Below are 21,291 nucleotides of genomic sequence, written 5' to 3'. Positions count from 1 at the left end.
TTTGCATTGAAATGTAATGGTTCTGGTGTCCATTGACTTGTCGCTGCCTTAACTGTTGAGCCAGTGATTCCTGCAGGCAGAAGAGGGTCAGCTGGCAGCTCTGCCTCTTATACTTGGAGCTTTCACCCTGTTTTTAACATGCCTACCCACCCAGCATCAGATCCAAGCTACCACCTCTCTTCAGCCTTGCTTTTATTATTAAAGACAGACCTGTTCTTACAGCCAAGCATGTGTTTAAAGGCTGTCCTGAGATTTTTGTGTTTGTTCTTTAAGTCAAATCTGCAGTGAAATGCTTTGCTCCAGAGGGATGGATGTGAGTGTTTGTGAAGGCACTGTTGAACCTTGGGGGAAATACCTGAGGTTTTTTGTCTGCCTTAGATCTCCTTTCCAGGAGATTAGCTTTGCACGTCCAGGGCCACAAAAACTAATATTCTTGTTAAATACCAGTTGTTATGAATGAATTGCTATACCCACAGCATTTTGAAAGTGCCTTTTATTGTTATCTTTTAGGACAGTCTCTTCTAAATCCTGTTTTTACATTTCAGAAACAGATGCAGTCAGATCCACACAAGCTGGACTTTGGCCTGAAACCTGAATTTCTGAGCAGGCCACCAGGCCCCAGCCTTTTTGGTGCCATCCACCACCCCCATGACCTGGCTCGGCCCTCGACTCTCTTTTCCACAGCCAGTGAGTACTGAGAATCAAAATCTTTCTTGTGGCATGCTCATTAACATGCTAATCCTTGCCATGCTGAAAGGAAATTTCCCATATGCTTTGGCTTATGAACTCTCTGCAAGACATGCCAGGGGCTATTAGTCTATTTGACAAATATTTTAAAATTTGTCCATATGCTTTAAAAAACAAACAAACAAACAAACAAAAAAACCACAAACATGCTGAAATGTTATACAGGTCGCAAATGGAGGAACATTGCTCACAGTGATATCTGATGCATCATGGAGATGACAGGTTGGAAATATGCTGTATTTTACATGTACTCTTTCTCCATACTGATACATTTTTCCCTCCAATCCCCTTTAACTGGTAACTTCTGTTTAGAAGAGCAGCTGCTGTTTGCATGGGATCCTGACCTGAGTAATCTCTGCTCACATGAGCTGTTGTTTAAGAAATTATAGTCAAGTGTAGAGGACAGGGAGTGCCCTTCTGAGCTTTTGCTAGGAGTTGACCCCATTGCTTTGTTTTGGCAGGTGGGGCTCACCCAGCCGGCACCCCTTTTGGCCCTCCACCTCACCACAGCAACTTTCTCAACCCAGCTGCTCACTTAGGTAAGTGCAGTAACTGCCAGAAGTCATTTCCAATTCTCTCTGTGAATACTGGACTGTGAATACAACTCAGAAGTAACATGCAGGCATTTTCTGCCCTGCTACCTTTGGCAATCTGCTGTGGCCTGTTACAGTGTGAATACCACTGAACTGACAGCTACTTCAGTTGTCCTGTCATTCCCCAAAAGGCGTGGAGTATAGTCTGAACAGCCACCATCTTTTACCAGCCAGATTCAGAATAAGGCCAAAAGATCCTCCTGAGCCTCACTGGTCCACAGAGATAATACAGTTAAGCATGCCAGGAGCACCAAAAGAAATAAATATAACGCATGTTCTTCAGCTCCTCAACCTAAGTGTTACCTGTATAGATCCATTTACGACTGGATCAACATGGTGAACCCTTTGACACAAGCTTGGAGTCATGGCTCTGAATACATAGCAAGCTGCCTCAGCTTTTGTGCTCTGCTTTTGCATGTCTGCCACTGTAAAGTAATGCTACATTGTTCTTACTTCACATCTTTTGTTTTAGTCCATTAAAGGTTGCCCATGTGGAGACTCTCTGAGTGTCCTGCCTACTTAACCTTTACAAATTGCACATTTTATCCATTAATCTTCTGTAACTCAGGTAGCAGTTCTAAATACATGTAACAGTATCACTGATAGCATGTTTTGAAATACTTCAGAAAACGAAGTGCCTGTATGGCAGGAGGAATGGAGCTGGTTAGGTTCAGTGTAATTGTGTCTATAAGCAGTCAAAAAATACTTGAAAATTAAGGCTCAGGCTCAGAAAGGTGTTTCTGTTCCTGACTCCTACTGAGATACCTGCTTTTCCATTTAAGTGACTGGGAAGGAGATCCTTAAGATCTTATGATCTGGGCTCAAATGTGTATGTCAGTGAAAAATAGCAAATACACATTTAAGAAAAGGAACCATGTAAGTCATCAAATGTTGTTAGTTCCTTTCTAACTTACTGATGTAATAAGGCAATCTGCTGCCTATGGGGACATCAGAAATCAAGACTCTAATTTGATATTCCATTTTGCAAAAGGAAAGATTTGGCAGGGTCACTAAACAGATACAGCAGACTCATGATGTCTGTAGAAAATGTTAGGCATGGCCTTCTGCTTCTCAGTGTTGGTATTTATCAGATGTAGTTTCATCAAAGTCATTAGACTTTGAGAAGAGAATTTGCTTCATACAACATACCTATACTCTGTATACATTAAGTATGAAAAAAAAAAAAACCACAACAGATTGCAATATTTCTCATAATACATTCTAGTTTTTCATATAGTATTGGCAATAAATATGAACAGCATTGAAAAATGTTCAGGTCAGCATGACATATCAGTATAACAGGACATTTTATTTTTATCCTGGCTATGGTTTAGGGGACATGACTGAGGCATGGCCTGAAGGTGTTTTGCAAGCACAATTGCCAGACTTAATAATAGTCTTGCTAGCCAGGGACGTTTCCTGAGAAAGATCCTGAAACTGAACTGGAAGGGAATAAAAGGAAATAAAAATTGAGATGTTTGCAGATTTTAAGTGAAGTAGTTACTTTTGCTGAATTACAGGCCTCAATACTGCATATATTGTAACATCTTGGTTTTCTTCAAAGAAAACATCTTGGTTTTCATTATTGGGGAAAAAAAAATAAGTTTTTGTATTTCTCACCCCTTCACAATCACCGGTGTGTTGTGGGAGGATGTTGTTCATCTGGATAACACACTAATGCTTTCTCACAATTACCAACATGCCAGTGAGTGTCAGTTGTTTTCATTGGTTTGCAGAGCCTTTCAATCGACCAGCTTCCTTCAGTGGTCTCACTGCAGTGGGTAGTAATGCCTTCGGGGGACTCGGGAACCCGACAGTTAGTGAGTAACCTCTTTGTTTATGAATTCTTGTTTGCTGTGTGATTCAGGATATTGAGTGATGGTGACTATTCGTTGTCGTTTTATCGGTTGCTTAGATCACATCCGTAAGGGATGGGAATATGAAAAGCACCCTTTTTCTTTTAAATAACAGCATTGTTTTAGTCATCAGTAAATTATTTTCTATCAGTTGCCTCATAGTTTGGGTTCAACATAATGCCAAATGTCACCATTGGCATTGTTTAGTCAAAAAAGAAATGAATACAGAACTTATGAGTCTAAGGACTTTGTGAGATTCCTCATGGTTTTGTTGCATGGTCAAAAACAGTTAATGTGCACTGCTTATTTGTAATCCCTAGCTGTGGATGAGAACATTTTCTTTTCCTTTCTCACCAGTAATCCAGGACATGTGCCTGGAAAAGATCACTAACCTGCATTTATTTGTCCAGGGTCATCAACATTTCTCTAGATTTGGCCAGTCTCAAAAGATCATCCTTTCAAAAGTCACTACCTTTCTCCATACTTCAAATCTGGCATGATTTCGGTCACATATTATTTTACTTTGGTTCAGGATTAAATGCAACAAGTCCCATTGTTTATAGTCATTATAATGGTCATTTTCTGGTGTCTCTAAAATATTTGGACTAAGGATCATTGTCACTTTTATCTTTCTATTTCATCCCTTGTCAATTTTATCCACAGCATTTCCCTTCCAATTAAAACAGCTGTCAGATGCCTGCCCATTTTTAGGAATGAGACCCTCTAATGAATCTCTGTTAATTTCCTTTCCTTTTCCAGCTCCCAATAATATGTATTCATTTTAACTCTGAGTGCTGTAAAAGTTTTTTTGGTAAGTACCTTCACTAGAGCATACCTTTTTCTTAAACCTTTTTGTTTTCCACTTCACCATTTCAGCACCCAACTCAATGTTCGGCCACAAGGATGGCCCCAGTATGCAGAGCTTTAGCAACCCTCACGAGCCCTGGAACCGACTGCACCGAACTCCTCCTTCGTTCCCGACCCCTCCGCCCTGGCTGAAGCCAGGAGAGCTGGAGCGCAGTTCATCTGCTGCAGCTCATGACAGAGATAGAGATGTAGATAAACGAGACTCATCTGTTAGTAAAGATGACAAAGAAAGGTACGAAAGAACACTTCCAAGAATTGTCTAGTTCAAAGCTTGGGGCTCCGTTCTGCTTTTAACCCTTCCCAGCCTGGCACATTGTTAAACCAGAGCTTCAGTAGAGGGACACCTGGAGAGCGGACACCATCGGCGCCTACAATGTGAGGCTGGCAGTACTTGCACAGCAGGTGCCTCCTGCTGCATCTGTTTCTCTTCTCACTTGCACCACAGTTCCTCAGAAGGAGCTTGGCTGGAACAGAGTTCAGGCAGTGTCAAGTGAGAATAGAATCAGACCACACAGCCTTGTGGATGACTTTCTCATAGGTCTTCTGAAGACTTGATGTGTAGATAGGTGCCTGACAGGATGAAAAAAGGATTATAAAGTCTATCAGACACATATCTGCACTAGTGAATACTTAAATAACTTTGTAAATCTGACCCAATCTGCAAAACAAATAACCCTGCCTCCCTCCCCTAAAATGGCCTGACGAGAGAAACCACTGATAAAAGTTCTAAAATTAAAACTCTGTAAAATATCATGGTATGTCATTTCCAATACCACAGTAACTTTCAGTGCATGCAGTTCATTAAATCAACCTTAATTCCCCTGAAGAAAACACACATACATGCACTGCTGTTGCATACCTTCAAGCACGTTTTTTTTGTTCAGTGTTTTACATGAACTTGCATGTTAGAACATGTCCAGGCTGGGAAGGGTTAATGAAAAGTAAAACCCGGTCATATTTTTTTTTGACAGGACTGTTCCCATTATACAGTTAACTCAGTAACAATTCCTCTTAACATTTAAGTACCAAATTATAAGAATTTGCCATTCAGCAAGTGTCATGCCTTCCTTGAAAAATGTAGAGAGGCTGATTTCAGCTTTTTCAGTTGTGGCTTAATGGCTTTCCTGTTAAGTTTGCACATTACTTTACTACATAATGGCTATGTTTCTAATTTTTTAACATAAAAGAATATTTAGGAGATGTGCTTTTCTGACTTCTCTGTCACTAACCCAAATATACGCATTAGTAGCCTTTTCTAAAAGAAGTTATGCTAACACATTAGATATTCTAAAAATACATTTAAGAGCTTTTCTGTGTTATTGTAAAATGTGAAGAGCAAGTCAAACTACAGATCTTTTCACCTACATTTTCCATTTGGAATATTTTATGTTTGGTAGCATAGCTTCATTATTTTCATGTGTGGTGTTAATGCTTCAAAATAAATTGCCATTAGAAATTGGGGATTCTGTCTTGAGAAATGCTTAAGCATGTGAGTAACTTTACTGGCTTGAATGGCAAAACATTTTAGTTACTGATGATACGGGTAGTCTTTAGAACTATGTGGTTATTTCAGTTACTGTCCTGTTGTTTTGTTATGAAGTGTTCCTGCTGAAGAAAATCCCTTTCAGAAACACATTCCTTGTAAGCTGCTTTGGCATTGCCTGAACTCCATACCATAGCTCAGAACATATTTATTTTCAATAATTTGAGAGCTTAAAAGTAAGCATCATTCATACTTCATATTTCTGCACAATTATGGCTACCAGTTTAGTACAATAACGATTTTGCTGATATAGTATTGCTATGCATCCATCCATGTGGTTTTGAAAAGTTCTACTTTGCAGCATGCTCACACTGTTGCCTGTATGAGAAGATGCTGAGAATTCCTTCCTGGAGACCTTCTCCCTATGTAGATAATGTCTGGAGTAGTTTGTGAGCCTCTCATACCTATCCTTTTATCTTCAGTGGCACCCAGCAGGGTGAGGATATAGACTTGCCTTCTAGTTGAGGTCCCAATCTCTGTTACCTATTTTTGGCTAATTTGACAAAGCAGGAAGAACTGGGAATCATACCCAGAGTTCTGGTATGATTTCATCTCAAAATTGTCCTATCATCAATGGTCTGAGCTTTATCTGCCCCCAAACACTCCATCTAGACAAATGGGTCCATCTAGATTTCTTCTGTAATAAGTGACAATTAAATGTACCTCAAAGGCACCTCTTAGCTTGACTTACCCCCATTTAGAAATGGTGTTAGGGTGGGTTACAGTGATTCACTGATTGCTTTTACTGGATAAGCTGTACAGCCATTGCATTGCAGCCCCCTCCCAGCTAGCGTGAGATATGGTAGATCTTTCAAGAGAGTTTAGATAATGTGAAACTACAGTCTGTGAACATTTCCCAGGTGTAGAGCTGGCTGGGAGTTACACTGCTATGTCCTGTTGTAGTCCCTGCTTTCTTCTGGAACACCGCTTGCAAATTCGTTTGTTTCTTTCTTTTAAGGACATTACTCCAGTCCAACATTAGAAAAAAATCAGTGGAAGCAGCTATTGTGCAAAACAGGATTTGTTCTTTCTCAGTGGTATTTAATTTAGAAGATGTCACTGAGCAATTCCACTCTAATAAAGACATTGATGTGTATGTAATCCTGGAGCATTAAAGAGAAAACAAGAATCTATTGATCTCTTTATCAACATAAATGAAGCAAAGTAATTGGCATAATGTCTTGTGCATTATCTTTCAGTGTAGCATACAGCCTCAAAACATACCTTATTTAGTAATAAACTCATTTGAAAACATGATCTCAAGTTTCTTATTTCAGAGAGACTGAGGGTTAGCGCTGTTCCTGTACTATTAGCCCTTGATAGAACTGAGGATAAAAAACGATTCCCTCCCTGACCACTGGACTGCCGTTCACTTAAGTGAACTGTGTAATCAATAGCCTCTTGAGATAATGCCATCACTGTAACTGAATAAAATTAAATTGGCAATGGAAGATGTTATTTTGGTTGCACATATATTTTTCTTTAGTTACAGAAAATACCCATTATTTTCTTTAAATTTTATGCACAATTTAAAATAAATAAGTTACGCAGAAAATTGATTAACTATCAGTGAAAGGACTCAATGAGTTCCTCTAGTGAAATAAAACAATTAAGGGTGCCCTCTGAACTGGTCCCATGAGCAAAATAAATAACAAACTAGGTATTGCAGAGTCCACAAGCCAGTGTTTTCACAGCAGAGGAAAAGGATCTTCATGTTGAAGCATTGCATTCACTGGAGTACATTATCTCGGTCACGCTGTGTCCAAATCTGGAAGCTGTTAGAAGAAATGCCTTAGCTTTTCATGGAGAGCTAGAGGAGGGAAATTAGAGCCAGAACACAATTTTCAGACTGTTTAGGGCAGAGTTAATCAAAACAGAACATGATATCCAGGAGTTAATTGGTAGTCAGTGCAGATGAGACAGTTTTGGTATTAATTGCTCCAACTTACAAATGTTTTATAACAGTTGCATTCTGGACTCTGATTGTCTGAGACAAGGCCCATAAAATGACAATTTCAACAATTCAGTCTAGATGCAGCAGAAGATGCTTGTGGTGAGGTTATAATAATGAGAATTTTCTTTTTCAAAATACTTTTTCAGCAGTTGCTGCAGTTTCACCACCCAAAAGTACCTACAGCTTAGAGGTAGAAAACTTACACAGTTCAGCTCGTTAGCAAAAAAGAAAGTAGCAGAAACTGTGTAGGTGAAGGAGCAAGTTGTCCACTTCATAGTCACTCTCCGAGTTGCCCTTCAGCCATCCAGTATTGCTCATCTTGTCCAGAGTGAGTTTCAACCTACTGTCCTCATCAAAGCGTGTTTGGATGACACATTGCTAAGCAGAAACTGCAGCACCCAGAGAAGTATGTAAACTGGAGCTGTTTGCAGACTGTAGAGGACCCTGCTGCTTACCCCTCATTTTGCCTTTAGTGGCATGTTGTCCATCACCCCGCATGGAACAGAATTTCCATGTCTAGAAAACAGCATGTGTCCAACACTGAGGCTGTCTTTGTAGAGAAAACTGCAATGCTGAATTCAGCTGCAATTAATGCGAGGTGAAAAGCGTTGGAACTGAAGAATTAGATTCACCTTACATACTCAATTCATTTGAAATAGGACTGCTATTCCACTTAGTGTTAGTCAACACTACTTCCAGAAAATACTTGGTACAGAATGCATTCATATATACATTTTTTTCAGTCCACTGCCAGACAGTTATTCTCTAATCCTTTGTGCAACACAAGTATGAAAGATGGAAAGAATTTGCAATATTTTGAGACTTCTTGGCATTGGCAGCGAGATACATTGTCACAGTCTCTGCTCTGCTCACTCTATCCCAGAAATGGGAAAGGGTTGGGAATCTGAAGAGCAACAGAATCCACAAAGGTGTTAACTTTATGAGATAGCCTGAATGATGGGCATACAGCATAGATTCATCCCTGCCTGAGGAAGTCAACACACAATCTGTGCATGACGGCTAGCAGTCTCTATTAAAACACCCACACTGAGGCTTCACACTTAAAGAAGTGCCTGTCTGTTCAGAGGTGGTCTCCACCAGTGCTGGTGCACTGAGAGGCTTTTGTTTTCAGTTTTAAGAAGGAAATTGAATTGTGAGAAGTAAATTGAAAATCAAGAAGGATGAAGACAATGTAGATAAGAAACTAGTAAAGTACATAAGCGTGGAAGTTTTTCAAGAAGTCCGCTGAACAAAATGTCGTCTACTTGCCCAAATGTATTCTTAATAGAAGTAGCAGGTAAAATCCTATTCCCCATGTAATTTGGATTTAATTGCCTCACCTTTTTTGCGTGAAATTGGTATGTTTCTATTTTTTCTCTCTCTTTACAAACAGCTAAGTCCATCATCCTAGGAGTATGTACATTAGAGCTAGATTCCCTGGGATCCTTCTGTGGACTTCAGTGTTTGAAATTTCAGTCAGATCATTCACAAAGCAGCTTCTTTGGGGATCTTCTTCTCCTGCATTAAGATAATAGAACAGACCTAGTTTAGAGATGGGTTGCTCTTCTGGTGTTTTGGGTGTGCAATAGGAACAGTGCATTAAATGGTGCATGTTACTAGCTTTCTGCAAAGTGACAAGTATACAGGCAGACACCCTCAAGGATTTGTTTTATTTATGAGAGTTTCTCATGCTTTAATTTTTATGCTTCTCTTTCTTTCTAGGGAGAGCATTGAGAAAAGACACTCCAGCCATCCTTCGCCAGCACCTATCCATCCAGTAAACTCCCTCGGACATAATCGCAGCTCAAATGAGCAGATCAGGAGCCATCTGAATCCCGAGGTTCGAGAAAAAGAGAAACCCAAAGAGCGAGAGAGGGATCACTCCGAATCTCGGAAGGAAATTAATGTCGAAGAGCACAAGGTGAAGGACAACTATATTTCAGAGAAAGAAGGCCTGAGCCATGAAAGCCGAGTGGTGGAAGAATCGAAGCAAATGTCCAGGGTTCCTTCACCCTATGCTAGGCCCCCTGTTGTGGAGAGCACCAGGCCTAATAGTACTTCAAACCGTGAGACTGAGAGGAAGAATGAGCCGGCATATGATAATCCGAAGAAAAGCAATGAAGTCAAGGTGAAGGAGGAGCGAAAGGAAGACCATGATGTTCAACCTGAGGGACCTCAGACTCACAGGTCATCTGATCAGCCCCCACCTATATCTACATCTAATGTCCATCCAAGTCCTTTAGTGTCTATGCCCATGACTGTAGGTGTAACTGGTATACATCACATGAACAGCATCAGTGGCCTGGATAGGACTCGCATGATGACCCCTTTTATGGGAATTAGCCCGATTCCTGGTGGAGAACGTTTCCCCTATCCTTCTTTCCACTGGGATCCAATGAGAGATCCCTTAAGAGATCCTTACAGAGAGCTAGATATTCATCGGAGAGACCCCCTGGGCAGAGACTTTTTGCTAAGAAATGACCCCCTTCATCGTCTTTCTACGCCAAGATTATATGAAGCCGACAGGTCGTTCAGGGATCGGGAACCTCACGACTACAATCACCACCACCATCACCACCACCCTCTTTCTGTTGACCCGCGACGTGAGCATGAGAGGGGCAACCACTTGGATGACAGGGAGCGGTTGCACATGCTCAGAGAGGACTATGAACATGCACGCCTGCACTCAGTTCACCCTGCCACCTTGGATGGGCACCTGCCTCACCCAAGCCTAATCACACCAGGACTTCCTAGCATGCACTACCCCAGAGTCAGTCCCCCAACGGGACACCAAAATGGCATCCTCAATAAAACTCCCCCAACAGCAGCTCTCAGTGCCCCTCCACCTCTTATTTCTACTCTGGGACCTCGGCCTGGGTCTCCCAGAAGGACTACTCCTCTGTCAACAGAGATGAGAGAGAGGCCTCCTTCTCACACCCTCAAGGACATTGAAGCTCGATAAGCAGAGTGAGACTAAGTGAAAACCAGAGAAAGAGGGACAGAATGTTGTAAATGAACATAATATAAAGACCTTCTTACTAGTCATTGATACAGACTGGGGATGTAACCCACTGTACAATATGTATAGACCTGAGTGCAAAGATTTTGAAATGTTTTTTTTGTATATTATATGTTGAAATTTTCCAGATCTTTTAGCCAAGTCCATATGTTCCTCGTGTCTTCTACTCTATTTTATTTCTAGTTTAAAATTTTCAAATTTGAACTGAAGAACAAGACATTACTCTGAATGATTTGACTAGAAACAAGCCACCACCAATGACAACCGTACAACGCTCTTTCAGAAGAAAAGTGAAAACAATTGTAGATATTTATGTAAAAAGAGTGCTTCATGGGTTAATGGTTCATATATGCAAAAAGGGTAAGACGAAAGCTTTACTTTGTACAAATGTAAATAGATAAAATTAAGTAACATAATACATTAATACTTCTTAAACTGTGCTATTTGCAAACTTAATATTGATCAACACAGTCTGCTTATGCTGTGTTACATATATTGTTATAGACAGCTAAACCCCTTCAACTATGCAATGAATTTTAAGGCTTTTCACAAAAGCCTTTAAAACTCAAAGGAGCCTTTTCAACACACAACATACTTAAAGTCATATTTTCCCTGAACAAGCTCATCTATACTAGAAACCTATTTCTCTTGCTTGTTTTGATGAAGAAACAGCCCATTAGAAGTGTAGTTTTCTGTCTGAAACCCTGCATCAAGATGCTGATGTTACTGTAGCTCATGTATTCCTTAGAAAGCGTCAGGTTAGCAATCTATAATCACTGATACTGTAGTCATGACTGATGGGTTTTTAGTCACATTAATCTGGGTTAAACAGAATAATAATCAAATGCTGGATATTTTCCAGAACCTTCGTCACTTAACATGTCAAATTTATTTTTGGAAGAACATCTGGTTATAACCATTCATGTCTGTTTTTATTGCCAGTGTGTCATTTTAATCTGTACACACCACACACTTTTTTTTTCTTTTTTTTTGTTAAGTGATTTTTAACTATGTTGAAACAAATCGTACAAGAAAGCCAATACTTTTCTAAATGATGTTTTCACTGTGGATCAGTAGTTTAATTAATGAACTCTGATGCAGATTTCATAATGCAACTTACTGTATTTCAGTTGGTAATAAAGTCTGTGAATAGTTAACAGGTCAACCTTGTTGTTCCCTAATCATGGAAGATACAACCTGAAGAACACGGTCCTTTTTAACAATATGCATCAGTCTTCTGAAATCTGTCTTTTCATAACACACTTTTTTATAATGCGTTAAGTTTCTTGTCTAAATATTTGGAGAGAATATGACTTTATCAGAGAGAATTCAATATCTTGTCTACTGGACTGTAAAATATATGTATGAAATAAAATTAGTTCCATTGGTCTTCTAGTGTATTAAAGTGCTATCTGAAGTTGTTATTCTGTTTTGGCAAAAAAAAAAAAAAAAAAAAAAGAAAAAAGAAAAAAAAAAGAAAGAAAAGAAAGAAAGAAAAAAGTTAACTACAGTTGTTTCTAATGATCAGAGATCTATTTTAGTAGTCAACTGAAGGTTTAGTTGTGAGCTTCAGATTTTGTGAACTCCAGATGTTGTGCAGTGTTCTTTTTTTTTCTGATTTTTTTTAAGAACAAAAGGAAAAATGAAAAAAAAAAAAAACCCAACCCTGAAGAATATGTACACTGGAACCGTAGTGGTAGCTTTCAGTATTGTAAAGAGATTGTTATATACAAACCTTTTTGCTGTTTATCCTGTATGTAATAAAGTCCTTTCTAGATCCTATGTGAAAAGAAAAGTGAAGCGGCTCTCAATCTTCAGCATGTTTCCTCATCAGCGAAGACTTGTGTAATGTAAATTGTGCCATGTTATTAAAAAAATGTGAACTAAACTGCTAGGTGCTTCTTTGTGTGGAGTACCCCATCGTTGCTATGGGGAAGAAACGATACCTTTTCCCAAGAGTGGGCTTTTGTTCAGAAGAAATAGCTGTTAAAAATGGAAAGGAAATGACAAGCTTTTATAAGCTATCTTATAAAAATGATTATAATAATCAGGAAAAAAGGAACAAAAAAAGAGACCAAATCCTTAGCTTGCCCAGATTCTCTAAAATATAATAACATCCTACTGACATTAGCTTTTAATTACTGACCAATTAGTCTTTCAGGTTAGTCCCATACTTACGTATGTGACTGTATGCAAGCCGTTTTGTGAATTTGTGTACTTCCATGCAAGCTAAATGCATTTTACCAGTTACCAGCTAAGAAGATAGCTCTTGGTTACTGTGACCAATTGGAAAAAAGTATGTACAATTTTTTGCAAAATTTTTAGTTCTACATAGTACAGCTTTAATGGTGTCCTTTTTTTTTTGGGGGGGGGGGGGGAAAAGTCATGATGTCATGATGCATGATTTCCTGGAGGTGGTTGGGTTTTTTTTGTTCTGTTTGGTTTTGGTTACAGACTTAGTGCAAACACTTCAAAATTTTTACCAAGTTACTTTTGCCAGAGGTAACTTGTGACACTAAAACTCGCTTTCTAGAGTAAGAATTAAGAAGACTTTCTTCTCCCTCGATAATTAGCACTTGTTTTGGTAAGCAATTAACTGTATGCAGCCATATATTCAAGTTTGGTTTTGTTTCTCTCTCTGTCGTTGTAGAATTTGTCTGTATTCTATGTTATCATGTAAATCTGATCAAAGTGAAATTTCTTTGAATTTCAACCATGTAACTGAGAGAAAAGAATAGCCCTATGTGTGAACTGTACGTATTCTTGGTAGTAATGTACAGTATAATATAGGAAAAAAGCATTTTCTGTTTTTGTTTGTTTGTGGTTTTTTTTTGTTGTTTTTGTTTTGTGTTTTGTTTTGTTTTGGTTTTGGTTTTCTGCAAGCAACCAGTATCTTGGTCTTCTAAACGTACGTCTTTAAAAATGCTTCCAGCTTCCTGAAGGAAACCATTCATAGGTGTCTGTAGAAGGATGAAAGCTATTGGAGAAGGCTTGCACAGATACAGTGTGAGGGAGTCTATGAGAAGGGCCTAATGAGAGCATCATCTTTCAGGTTTATCTCAGCATTGTAATAGGAGTCCTAGCAGCTTTGTCAGTGGCTTTCAGGGAAGAAATGTGGTATCTGATTGTACAGACTATGATCCTTGTTCTCCCAGATGCTGAGTGTACTCCTGCTGATATTACTGAATTCCCAGTCAAGATAATGAAACCTCAGCCCCAGAGTCCCAGAAAGGACTGAGGCATTTCACTCCCTTTGAATTCAATGCAATTTAAGTGGCTATATGCCTTTAAAGAACAGGACGTCATGTCTTCTTATGAGTGCTGATGCTCATAAGAATATGCCTGAAAGGTATGAATAAGAGATGAAACAAGGTTTTAATGCTCTCAAACTTTTTTCAGATGTGTTCATAGCTTTTCAAAAGCTTGATATGGTGGCTTTAGCTTGCAGGTGAATTTCATCTTTTTAGCAGGGTTTTTCATTCAAGACATTTGTCTTAATACTTGTATTTTTAAACCACTAGCAGTTAAGCAATTAAATACGTGTAAAGACAATCCACCCATAAGAATGAAGTGACTGTGAAGGATATTATTTTGTAGAGCATGAGGCATTTGGGGACACAAAAAACCCTGAGTTATGATGCTTGCAACGTTCAGGTCCTTTGCTTTATGCTATAAAGATCCCACGTTGCCCCACTCCAACTGGTGTTTCTATTTAACAGCATCCATCACAAGTTGGGATACCAGCTGAATCAGTGTACACAAAGGGATTCTTTGAAAGCAGTTGTATTATCTATTCCCTGATAAAATTTTAATTTTATGCTGCACTTTGTCCCTTCATTTGAACCTTCTATATTGTCTTTGTTGTCTTTCCTTATTAAATGCCTAGTTCTAACTTTTTTTGTTGTTATTTACACCTTACCTTGCCTTTTTGCCACTTTTTTTTTTTTTTTTTTTTTTTGTCATGTATTATGACAGCTAAATCTATTATAGGCAGTGATAAATGCTGCAGATGAATTTTTATGAGAGCCATGGACACAATGTATATTTCTGTTCTTCTTTACCTTTGCCAGTGCATTCATGAAAACAGAATTTATAATCCTCGCTGGACTGGAAGATGGCAAATGGTGGTTGGGGAGGAAAAGTATTTTCATTTGCTATGACTGTACCTTGTTAAGTTAATATTTAATGTGATTCTTGATAATTTGAACTCTAACTCCTCCTTCACACATGCAGGTGACCTCTGCTGAAAGCCACTTTGGTTACTGGAACAAGGTATCAGACAGTTGCTTAGATTCCATTTACAGAGGATTTGCTTGTCTGACTGCTTTTGTTTCTGGTAAGAAAGAAGAAAGAGCTGTGGTTCAAACAAAAACCAGAGACTCAAATAATTCAGAGTTCTGTTAGTCCTGTGGAGACTTGGTTAAGTCTTACCTGGATAAATTGACTTGCTTGTTTAGAGTCCCACTGCCATCTTTGTAGGTATACCCATCCATTTTTTCAGAAGGCCATTTGGAGTAGGATTCCAGCTTAAAAGGTCTAAAAGGCCTTTTGAAGGTGTCTCTTCTTAACTCCAAATAGAGACTAGCCTCTAACCTAGCTGTTTCAGAGAAGTACATGTAAATGTGTGGTGGGACTACCTCCTCCCTTGCTGATATTACAGTCCAAGCAGATTTTTCATTCTGTACCAATCCTGGCCATTTTTTATGTGAAGATCTTAGGGAGAGTCTGATTTTTGTTATGTGATTGCATTGTGCTTGGTGCTCTGACTGCGGCAAGTGAGCATTTCTCAGGGCTGCTATAACAGGCTGACAACTGAGGGCTTCAGTGAATTAGTTTATTGGGTAACCACTATAAAAAAAAAATCCAGGCTTTTGCTAGCCAAGAAGCAACAAAGCTGCAGGAAAGGTCAGGCTCTGTTCATCCTGCAACCTGTCTCCATCCGGAGGGGCTTTGACTGCTTGTGGCCAGGAGCAAAGTGGAAGTTCCCAGCATGGCTCATCATGATAGAGTCATGGGTTTTCCAGCACGGTCCCTTCTGCCAGTTGTGTACTTTCTTTTCCTGCAGGTGTCTTGCAACTACAGTAATTGTAACACAAAGACATTGCCTTGTCACAAAGAGTATCCCCCTCCTTGCTCGTGTACTCTCCATGAATCTCTGTGCAGCAATCTGTGGAATATGGCATCATGCCTGGCACCTTACAATCTTGCATATCCCCTTAGCCAGTTTAGCAGAGGCCTTTCCTGTAGGATGTGACCATTGCATTTGATGTTTCTGCTGCTGGCAATACTTTGCTATACCATTATGCCTATTTTATAAATGAGGAAAGTGCACCTGGTAACACAAAGCTCAGAGTCACTGGTGTGATAACAGCCACCTACTGCCTGACTCATCCCATTAGTCACCCAGGGAGACTAGGTACTGCCTCAGTCACCAAGAGAACCAAAAAAAAAAAAACTAAATCAGGTAGACTGCAGAGTCAATGGCAGTAAGAGATGAGGAATTTATGGATCACTATTGTGCCTTTAGAAAGTACCTTTCATCCTAACCCAAGTTAACAACTTCCTGGTGTTTTAGATTTGCTAACACTATGTCCATGAAATTATGTTTTTACTTGTTAATAGGATAATTCAAGTACCTGTGTATGGCCTGTGGTCATTCTGGTTATTAAGGGCAGATACACCCTATTTTAACACTGAGTGTAGATTGTTTGATCACCTCTATTGCTCAGTGTTGAAGCTCGGAGGGTAGCATTTTTCTTTGTTAGATTTATGAGGTGTTTCTCTACTGAAAAAGTGGTATTTAGCCCTAAGTACCAAACAATCCACTCCCAATACAAACATCTTTGTTTAAAGATGAGAAAATAATTAAGGGAGAACTTAATCAATTGATTACATAGCTGTCAAATATACATTATTACTGCATGGTGATGACATGCATCTCCTGCTTTGCGTATTCAAAGCCATTAACTAGTTTCTGTTGATTTAGTGGCAGATTTCTGTTGACAAAGCAGTCACTGCTTTAGCACTAAAGCATGAAAACTAACTTTTTTTTTAAGATAATTAAAAATGCAAGTATAAATTTCCTGGACTTTCAGCAGTCCCTGTGTTTGAAGAACCTCAGTGTACTTGGGGCAAACGTGATGAATTTGGAGCTCAGTTCATGAAACAAACAATCGAAAAACAAACAAACAAGCTCGTAAAATGATCACTGACTACTTGCCTTCCAAAAGAAACGTTTTGTCTGTGTTCAGTGTAGATTGGCCAAGTAGAGCTGGATTTATTTTCACCTGTTAGAAAAGGCTGTTGTTCTTCTGAGACACCACAAGAGGGTAGTTAAAGAGAGACTGAAATATGTGTAGGCTGACGGGATGGCTATGCTGGTTTGTGCAAGGTGAATGTGGCTTTAAATTATTTTTATACGTGTCTGATCTGTGTGGAGCTCTCCTGTTCCCTGCATAAATGACAGAAATCTCAATGGTGCTGTGGCAGGCAATGATCAGGTTGACTAAAGAGTGACCTTGCTTTATCACATTTAATAGGAGGGATCAGAAGTGGTCTGTACCCGGACCATTCAGCTAGATAAAGGTAATCATATTTTTCAGAGTTAGGCTTAAAGTGCATGGTGCTACAGTCCAGCAACAAAGCACGTTGCTTATGTTATGGGAATAGAAGATGCCTCTCTATTGCAAATGGTACGTACGATGAGTCAACGTGTGTCAGATCCTCAAAGCCTCAACCATTAATGAGGACATCAACCTGTGTTATCCATTACCTGCCTTTTGAAGGGGCTAACTGCAGTCAGCAGTGAATCGCTTCATTTGGAGACGAGGAAAAAAAATAAAGTCAAGTTTTCTAAGGACATAAACCAAAATGGTTTATTTAACATCCATACGGCTGTCTGCTTCACACCAGCAGGTTTTTTGTTTTGTTTTTCCCTGTTCTGCCCTATTCACCTTTGCCATGTCAGCTGAAGGCTAACAATCTGCTGATGTTGTCAAAGCCCTGCTGACCCCTGAGGAGGTCTGCCTGCCTCAAGGGGCTTTTCCTCAGAGTGCCTTGAGCAGGCAACTACAGTGAAGTGCAGCCCCCACAGCCTTTCAGCTGGACTAAGGGGCCGAAGCAGGCCTGGTGGAGCCTCCAGCTCCCATTCGCACAGCCCCACATGCACCTGCCCCCTGGCCAAACCACACCAAGAGCCTGGAAAAGGGGCTGTCCCCATTGGCATGGCACAGCCAGTGTCAGAGTCCCTCAGAAAGCAATGACTGAGGAATCTTGCACCCAAAGGCAGGTCCAGAGGCACAGCACACCAGTGGCTGCCAAATAGCTCACACCTGTGGGTACAGCAGCTGAAGGTTTAAACACTAATTGGCATAGAGATAGAATTAATTTTGTGCTGAAAATGCTTGTTGTGTGCTGAGCACTGCATGGAGGGCTCCTGTGTGCCTCACCAGGGTGGATGAGGGTAACCCCCCACACAGGGGGTGTCTGGTGATCCTCAGGACTGCCTCCTTGACTGGAGAGAAGTGGGCACTGTTCCAGGGCAGGACAACCCCCTGAAGGCAGTGTCCTGCTCTGCTCACCTGAGTCACCAAAAGGGTTTCAATGAAGCCAAGCAGTGAGGTGAGCCAGCAATGAGGCAAAGCGCCATGTTGATGAGATGGTGACTTGCTCCCATGTGTCCTGCAGAGGGCAGGAGCAGCTTGGCCCCCCCAACTGGCTGTGCCACCCCACACTGGGCTCCTTCTAGCAGTGCTGGGGCTGGCACATGTGGAGGGGCTAGCAGCCCTGCAGCATTATCCTTGTGGTGCTACTGTGAGCCGTGGTTTGTTGTCAGTGGCACTATGTTATGACAGTCATTATGGTTTTAAATGACTCATTTTCCACTTAACTGTATTATTGTGGCTTATAAAGCATCTGGAGCTCTGCAGCAGTAAATACATCACTTTGCTACAACAATATACTAATCTATTTATTTGAAGGCTTTATTCAACAAAAGACAGTTGTTGCAGGCAGGTGCGTACAGACATCCAGCCCGTGCCTCAGGGCCTGGCCCACTGGGCCTTCGTCCTGGTGGCCCACCAGCATAGGTCAGAAACATGTCATGCTGCTGGCGTATCTGCAGAAACCAATCTACATGTCTTTAGTATGACTTGCTGTAGCAGCGATTTGGCATCTTTTAATGAGACAGAGAGAGATTGGCAGATATGCGTGAGAGAGAGAAGTTCTGTGTTTGTGCCAAGGTGGCCTTTGAGGCATTAGTGTCCTGGGGACCAATGTGGGTCTGCTCGTACCAGTCAGTCCTGACTAATAAAGCCCCTTTAGACTCTTCGTTTTATTCATTTTATTTCGTTTTCACTCAGCGTGAGCTGAGGTTTGTGTGGGCACGGCCGGGAAAGCGGCTGCAGAGGGCAGTGTGGGAGAGAGAGAAAGCCGAGCCGACATGGCGGCGGGCTGTCGGCCCGTGGGCGCGCTCGGACGCTAGAGGGAGACGCCTGCCCGGCGGCGGCAGGGAGCAGGCTTTTTGAAGCTCTAAAGATGGACTTTTGGGGCTCGTTGTTTGCTTTTTTAAAAAGTCTCCAACAGATTTGTCTCTTCTGCGACCTCCCGGGAGCTCTTGTGCCGGCCCGCAGCAAGGCGGCAGCTGGTGCCCCTCAGGCTGCTGTGGTGTTCTTAGCAAACCTCAGCAGTTCTCACTTCTGATTTGAGACCCACAAGGTGTTAGGATGAGAAAGCTCTAGTTTGATGTTACTTTGATAAAGGTATTTAGAGAAACATATCGAGGAATGCAGAAAATTGAAGTAAATAAAAAAAAAAAGCAACAGCTGTAAGTTAAACTGTCACCTTTGGTGAATTGAAAAAATGAAGAACTAAGAAAAGGAGCAGGTACAATAGGGCTCTTAAAATGTACTTATTTACTTATTTGTTATCAAAAGGCACTGTGAACTCCTGTCTTTCTCTGTGAGTACCTCTGAATGCTCTCCCTTACAGGTTGGGCGTACAAGATGGTGGAAACAGATTGTCCACATGGCTGCGAGCCTGGCGGCAGAGGTGGGTCTGGCAGCTGGACAAGGTGGAATGGGAAAAGGGTGAATTTTTATCTCAAATGAGGTGGGGAGGGCTCTGGGGAGCAAGATCAACTCTTGGTGTATTGTTCTGTCCCAAATATTACTTTTATCTGATACATTTGTGTGGGAAGGGTGTTTGTAAATACCCTCATGGCATGTCCTCACCGGCTGAGGCAGCATGGATAGCCAGCAGGTCAGTGGGTGCTGGGGCAGACAGCTGGTGTCTTGCTGTGCTCTCCAGGCAGCAATCACTCCATTTTTGTACCTGGATGTGCTGTATCCTCTAGCTTGTGTATAAGAAGGCTTTTCTAGCTGAAATTGTGAGCATCCCATCATGATGTTCAGCGTGCTAGCCAAACTCAGGCTCTGCTAACATGGGGATGCAGCCTAACTATGTTGAATTAGAGGTACAATTTGTCCTTGCTCCCATAGTATGAAGATAAATTAAATGTGTGTTGTTCTGTAGCATGTTTCTGCAGATAATTGCATGTTGCAAAATTGTATTTCAAATCAAAGAACTAGCAGCTTGAGTTTTGATTTCTTACCTAATCTGCTAGGGACTCTTTAAGAAGGTCATATTAAGAATCTGTGTCTCTGCTACTTTCTCTGTGATATGACTCCCCCAGCCCCTCACCTTTTTCCTCCTGTAAAGAGCATGAAAATCTGTTTTTGGAAATTCTGTGTGAGAAGTTTCATGGTGCAGGTTTGGTTTGGTTTTGTTTGTTTCCCCTTCTCCCTCACTGTATTTGCTGATGTCCATTAGCACTGCAGTAAGTCTGTTCTGGCAGGTTATTCAGTTATATCTTTAGGTTGACTTGAATTTGGAGGGATTACAGTCAGAGTGGGCATCAGATTTTGAGAATTATTTTGCAACGACTGCAACAGAATTAGCAGTAATATAAAGCTAAACTCTATTTGGCATCAAGTTAATTTGTTCCCAGTCTCAACAGTTTTGTGAGATTTGCTCTGAATGGCACCAAAACTTCCTGATAAAACAGAGAACAGTCCATCTCCAGGAAATCTACCATAAAGCATTCGGATCTCTTTCTAATTGACTGTTTACATGAGTTTCCATTAAATTCTGGCATCCAGACTACAGTGGGATCATTCTGGACCTTATTTTTATGCATATACCTTTCACAACTTCAGTTTTACTCAAATATGCAGGACTGAATTTGCCTGTCACTGCAAGGCAAAATCCAGAATGTCCTTGACTTTCACTTCCAAAATACTTTGCATGTGAATGTCTGCAGCATTTTGGTGAGTGAGCTAAGCACTACGTTAAACCTAGGAATCCAACTGAAAAATAAGAAGATAACTCTGCAACACTATACTTAGCAGGGTTTTATTTTGATTTTTGTTACCATAAACATATTCCACTATTAAAACTGCAGTGAAAGACCATGGCATTGCAAGCTGAACTCCTCAGGACAGGAAAAAGACCCCCGGAGATAGCTATATATATGTATATCAGATGGGAAACAGTAAAAAGAGACAAAAAGTGATGGTTAAATATAGGTTTGTAGGATTTTGTTTTATCTAGAATACTAGATTAGGAGTTTGGGTTTTTACAAAGGAAGGTGAGTTTACTGTTTTCTTTTGGTATGTGGCTGTCTTGAGGCAATTCTGAAGGATTCTTTGAATGGC

At 40.5% G+C, this 21,291-nt stretch overlaps 1 protein-coding gene across 2 annotated transcripts in view; it reads left to right on the top strand.

Moving 5' to 3' along the window:
- Positions 1-12,467, top strand: part of AUTS2 (activator of transcription and developmental regulator AUTS2) — a 760,738-nt gene extending 748,271 nt beyond the window's left edge. For both annotated transcript variants that reach the window (XM_032200715.1, XM_032200714.1), the window contains exons 15-19: positions 546-687; positions 1,209-1,286; positions 3,077-3,160; positions 4,073-4,295; positions 9,283-12,467. In XM_032200715.1, the coding sequence (XP_032056606.1) occupies positions 546-687; positions 1,209-1,286; positions 3,077-3,160; positions 4,073-4,295; positions 9,283-10,522 (1,767 nt within the window). In that variant the 3' untranslated portion in view covers positions 10,523-12,467. The remainder of the gene's footprint in view (positions 1-545; positions 688-1,208; positions 1,287-3,076; positions 3,161-4,072; positions 4,296-9,282) is intronic.
- The last annotated feature ends 8,824 nt before the right edge of the window (positions 12,468-21,291 follow it).

The sequence above is a fragment of the Aythya fuligula genome, chromosome 20, assembly GCF_009819795.1.
Source record: "Aythya fuligula isolate bAytFul2 chromosome 20, bAytFul2.pri, whole genome shotgun sequence".
Lineage (NCBI taxonomy): Eukaryota > Metazoa > Chordata > Aves > Anseriformes > Anatidae > Aythya > Aythya fuligula.
The sequence above is the reverse complement of the archived record's forward strand: the minus strand, read 5'-3'. Positions and strand labels throughout refer to the sequence as shown.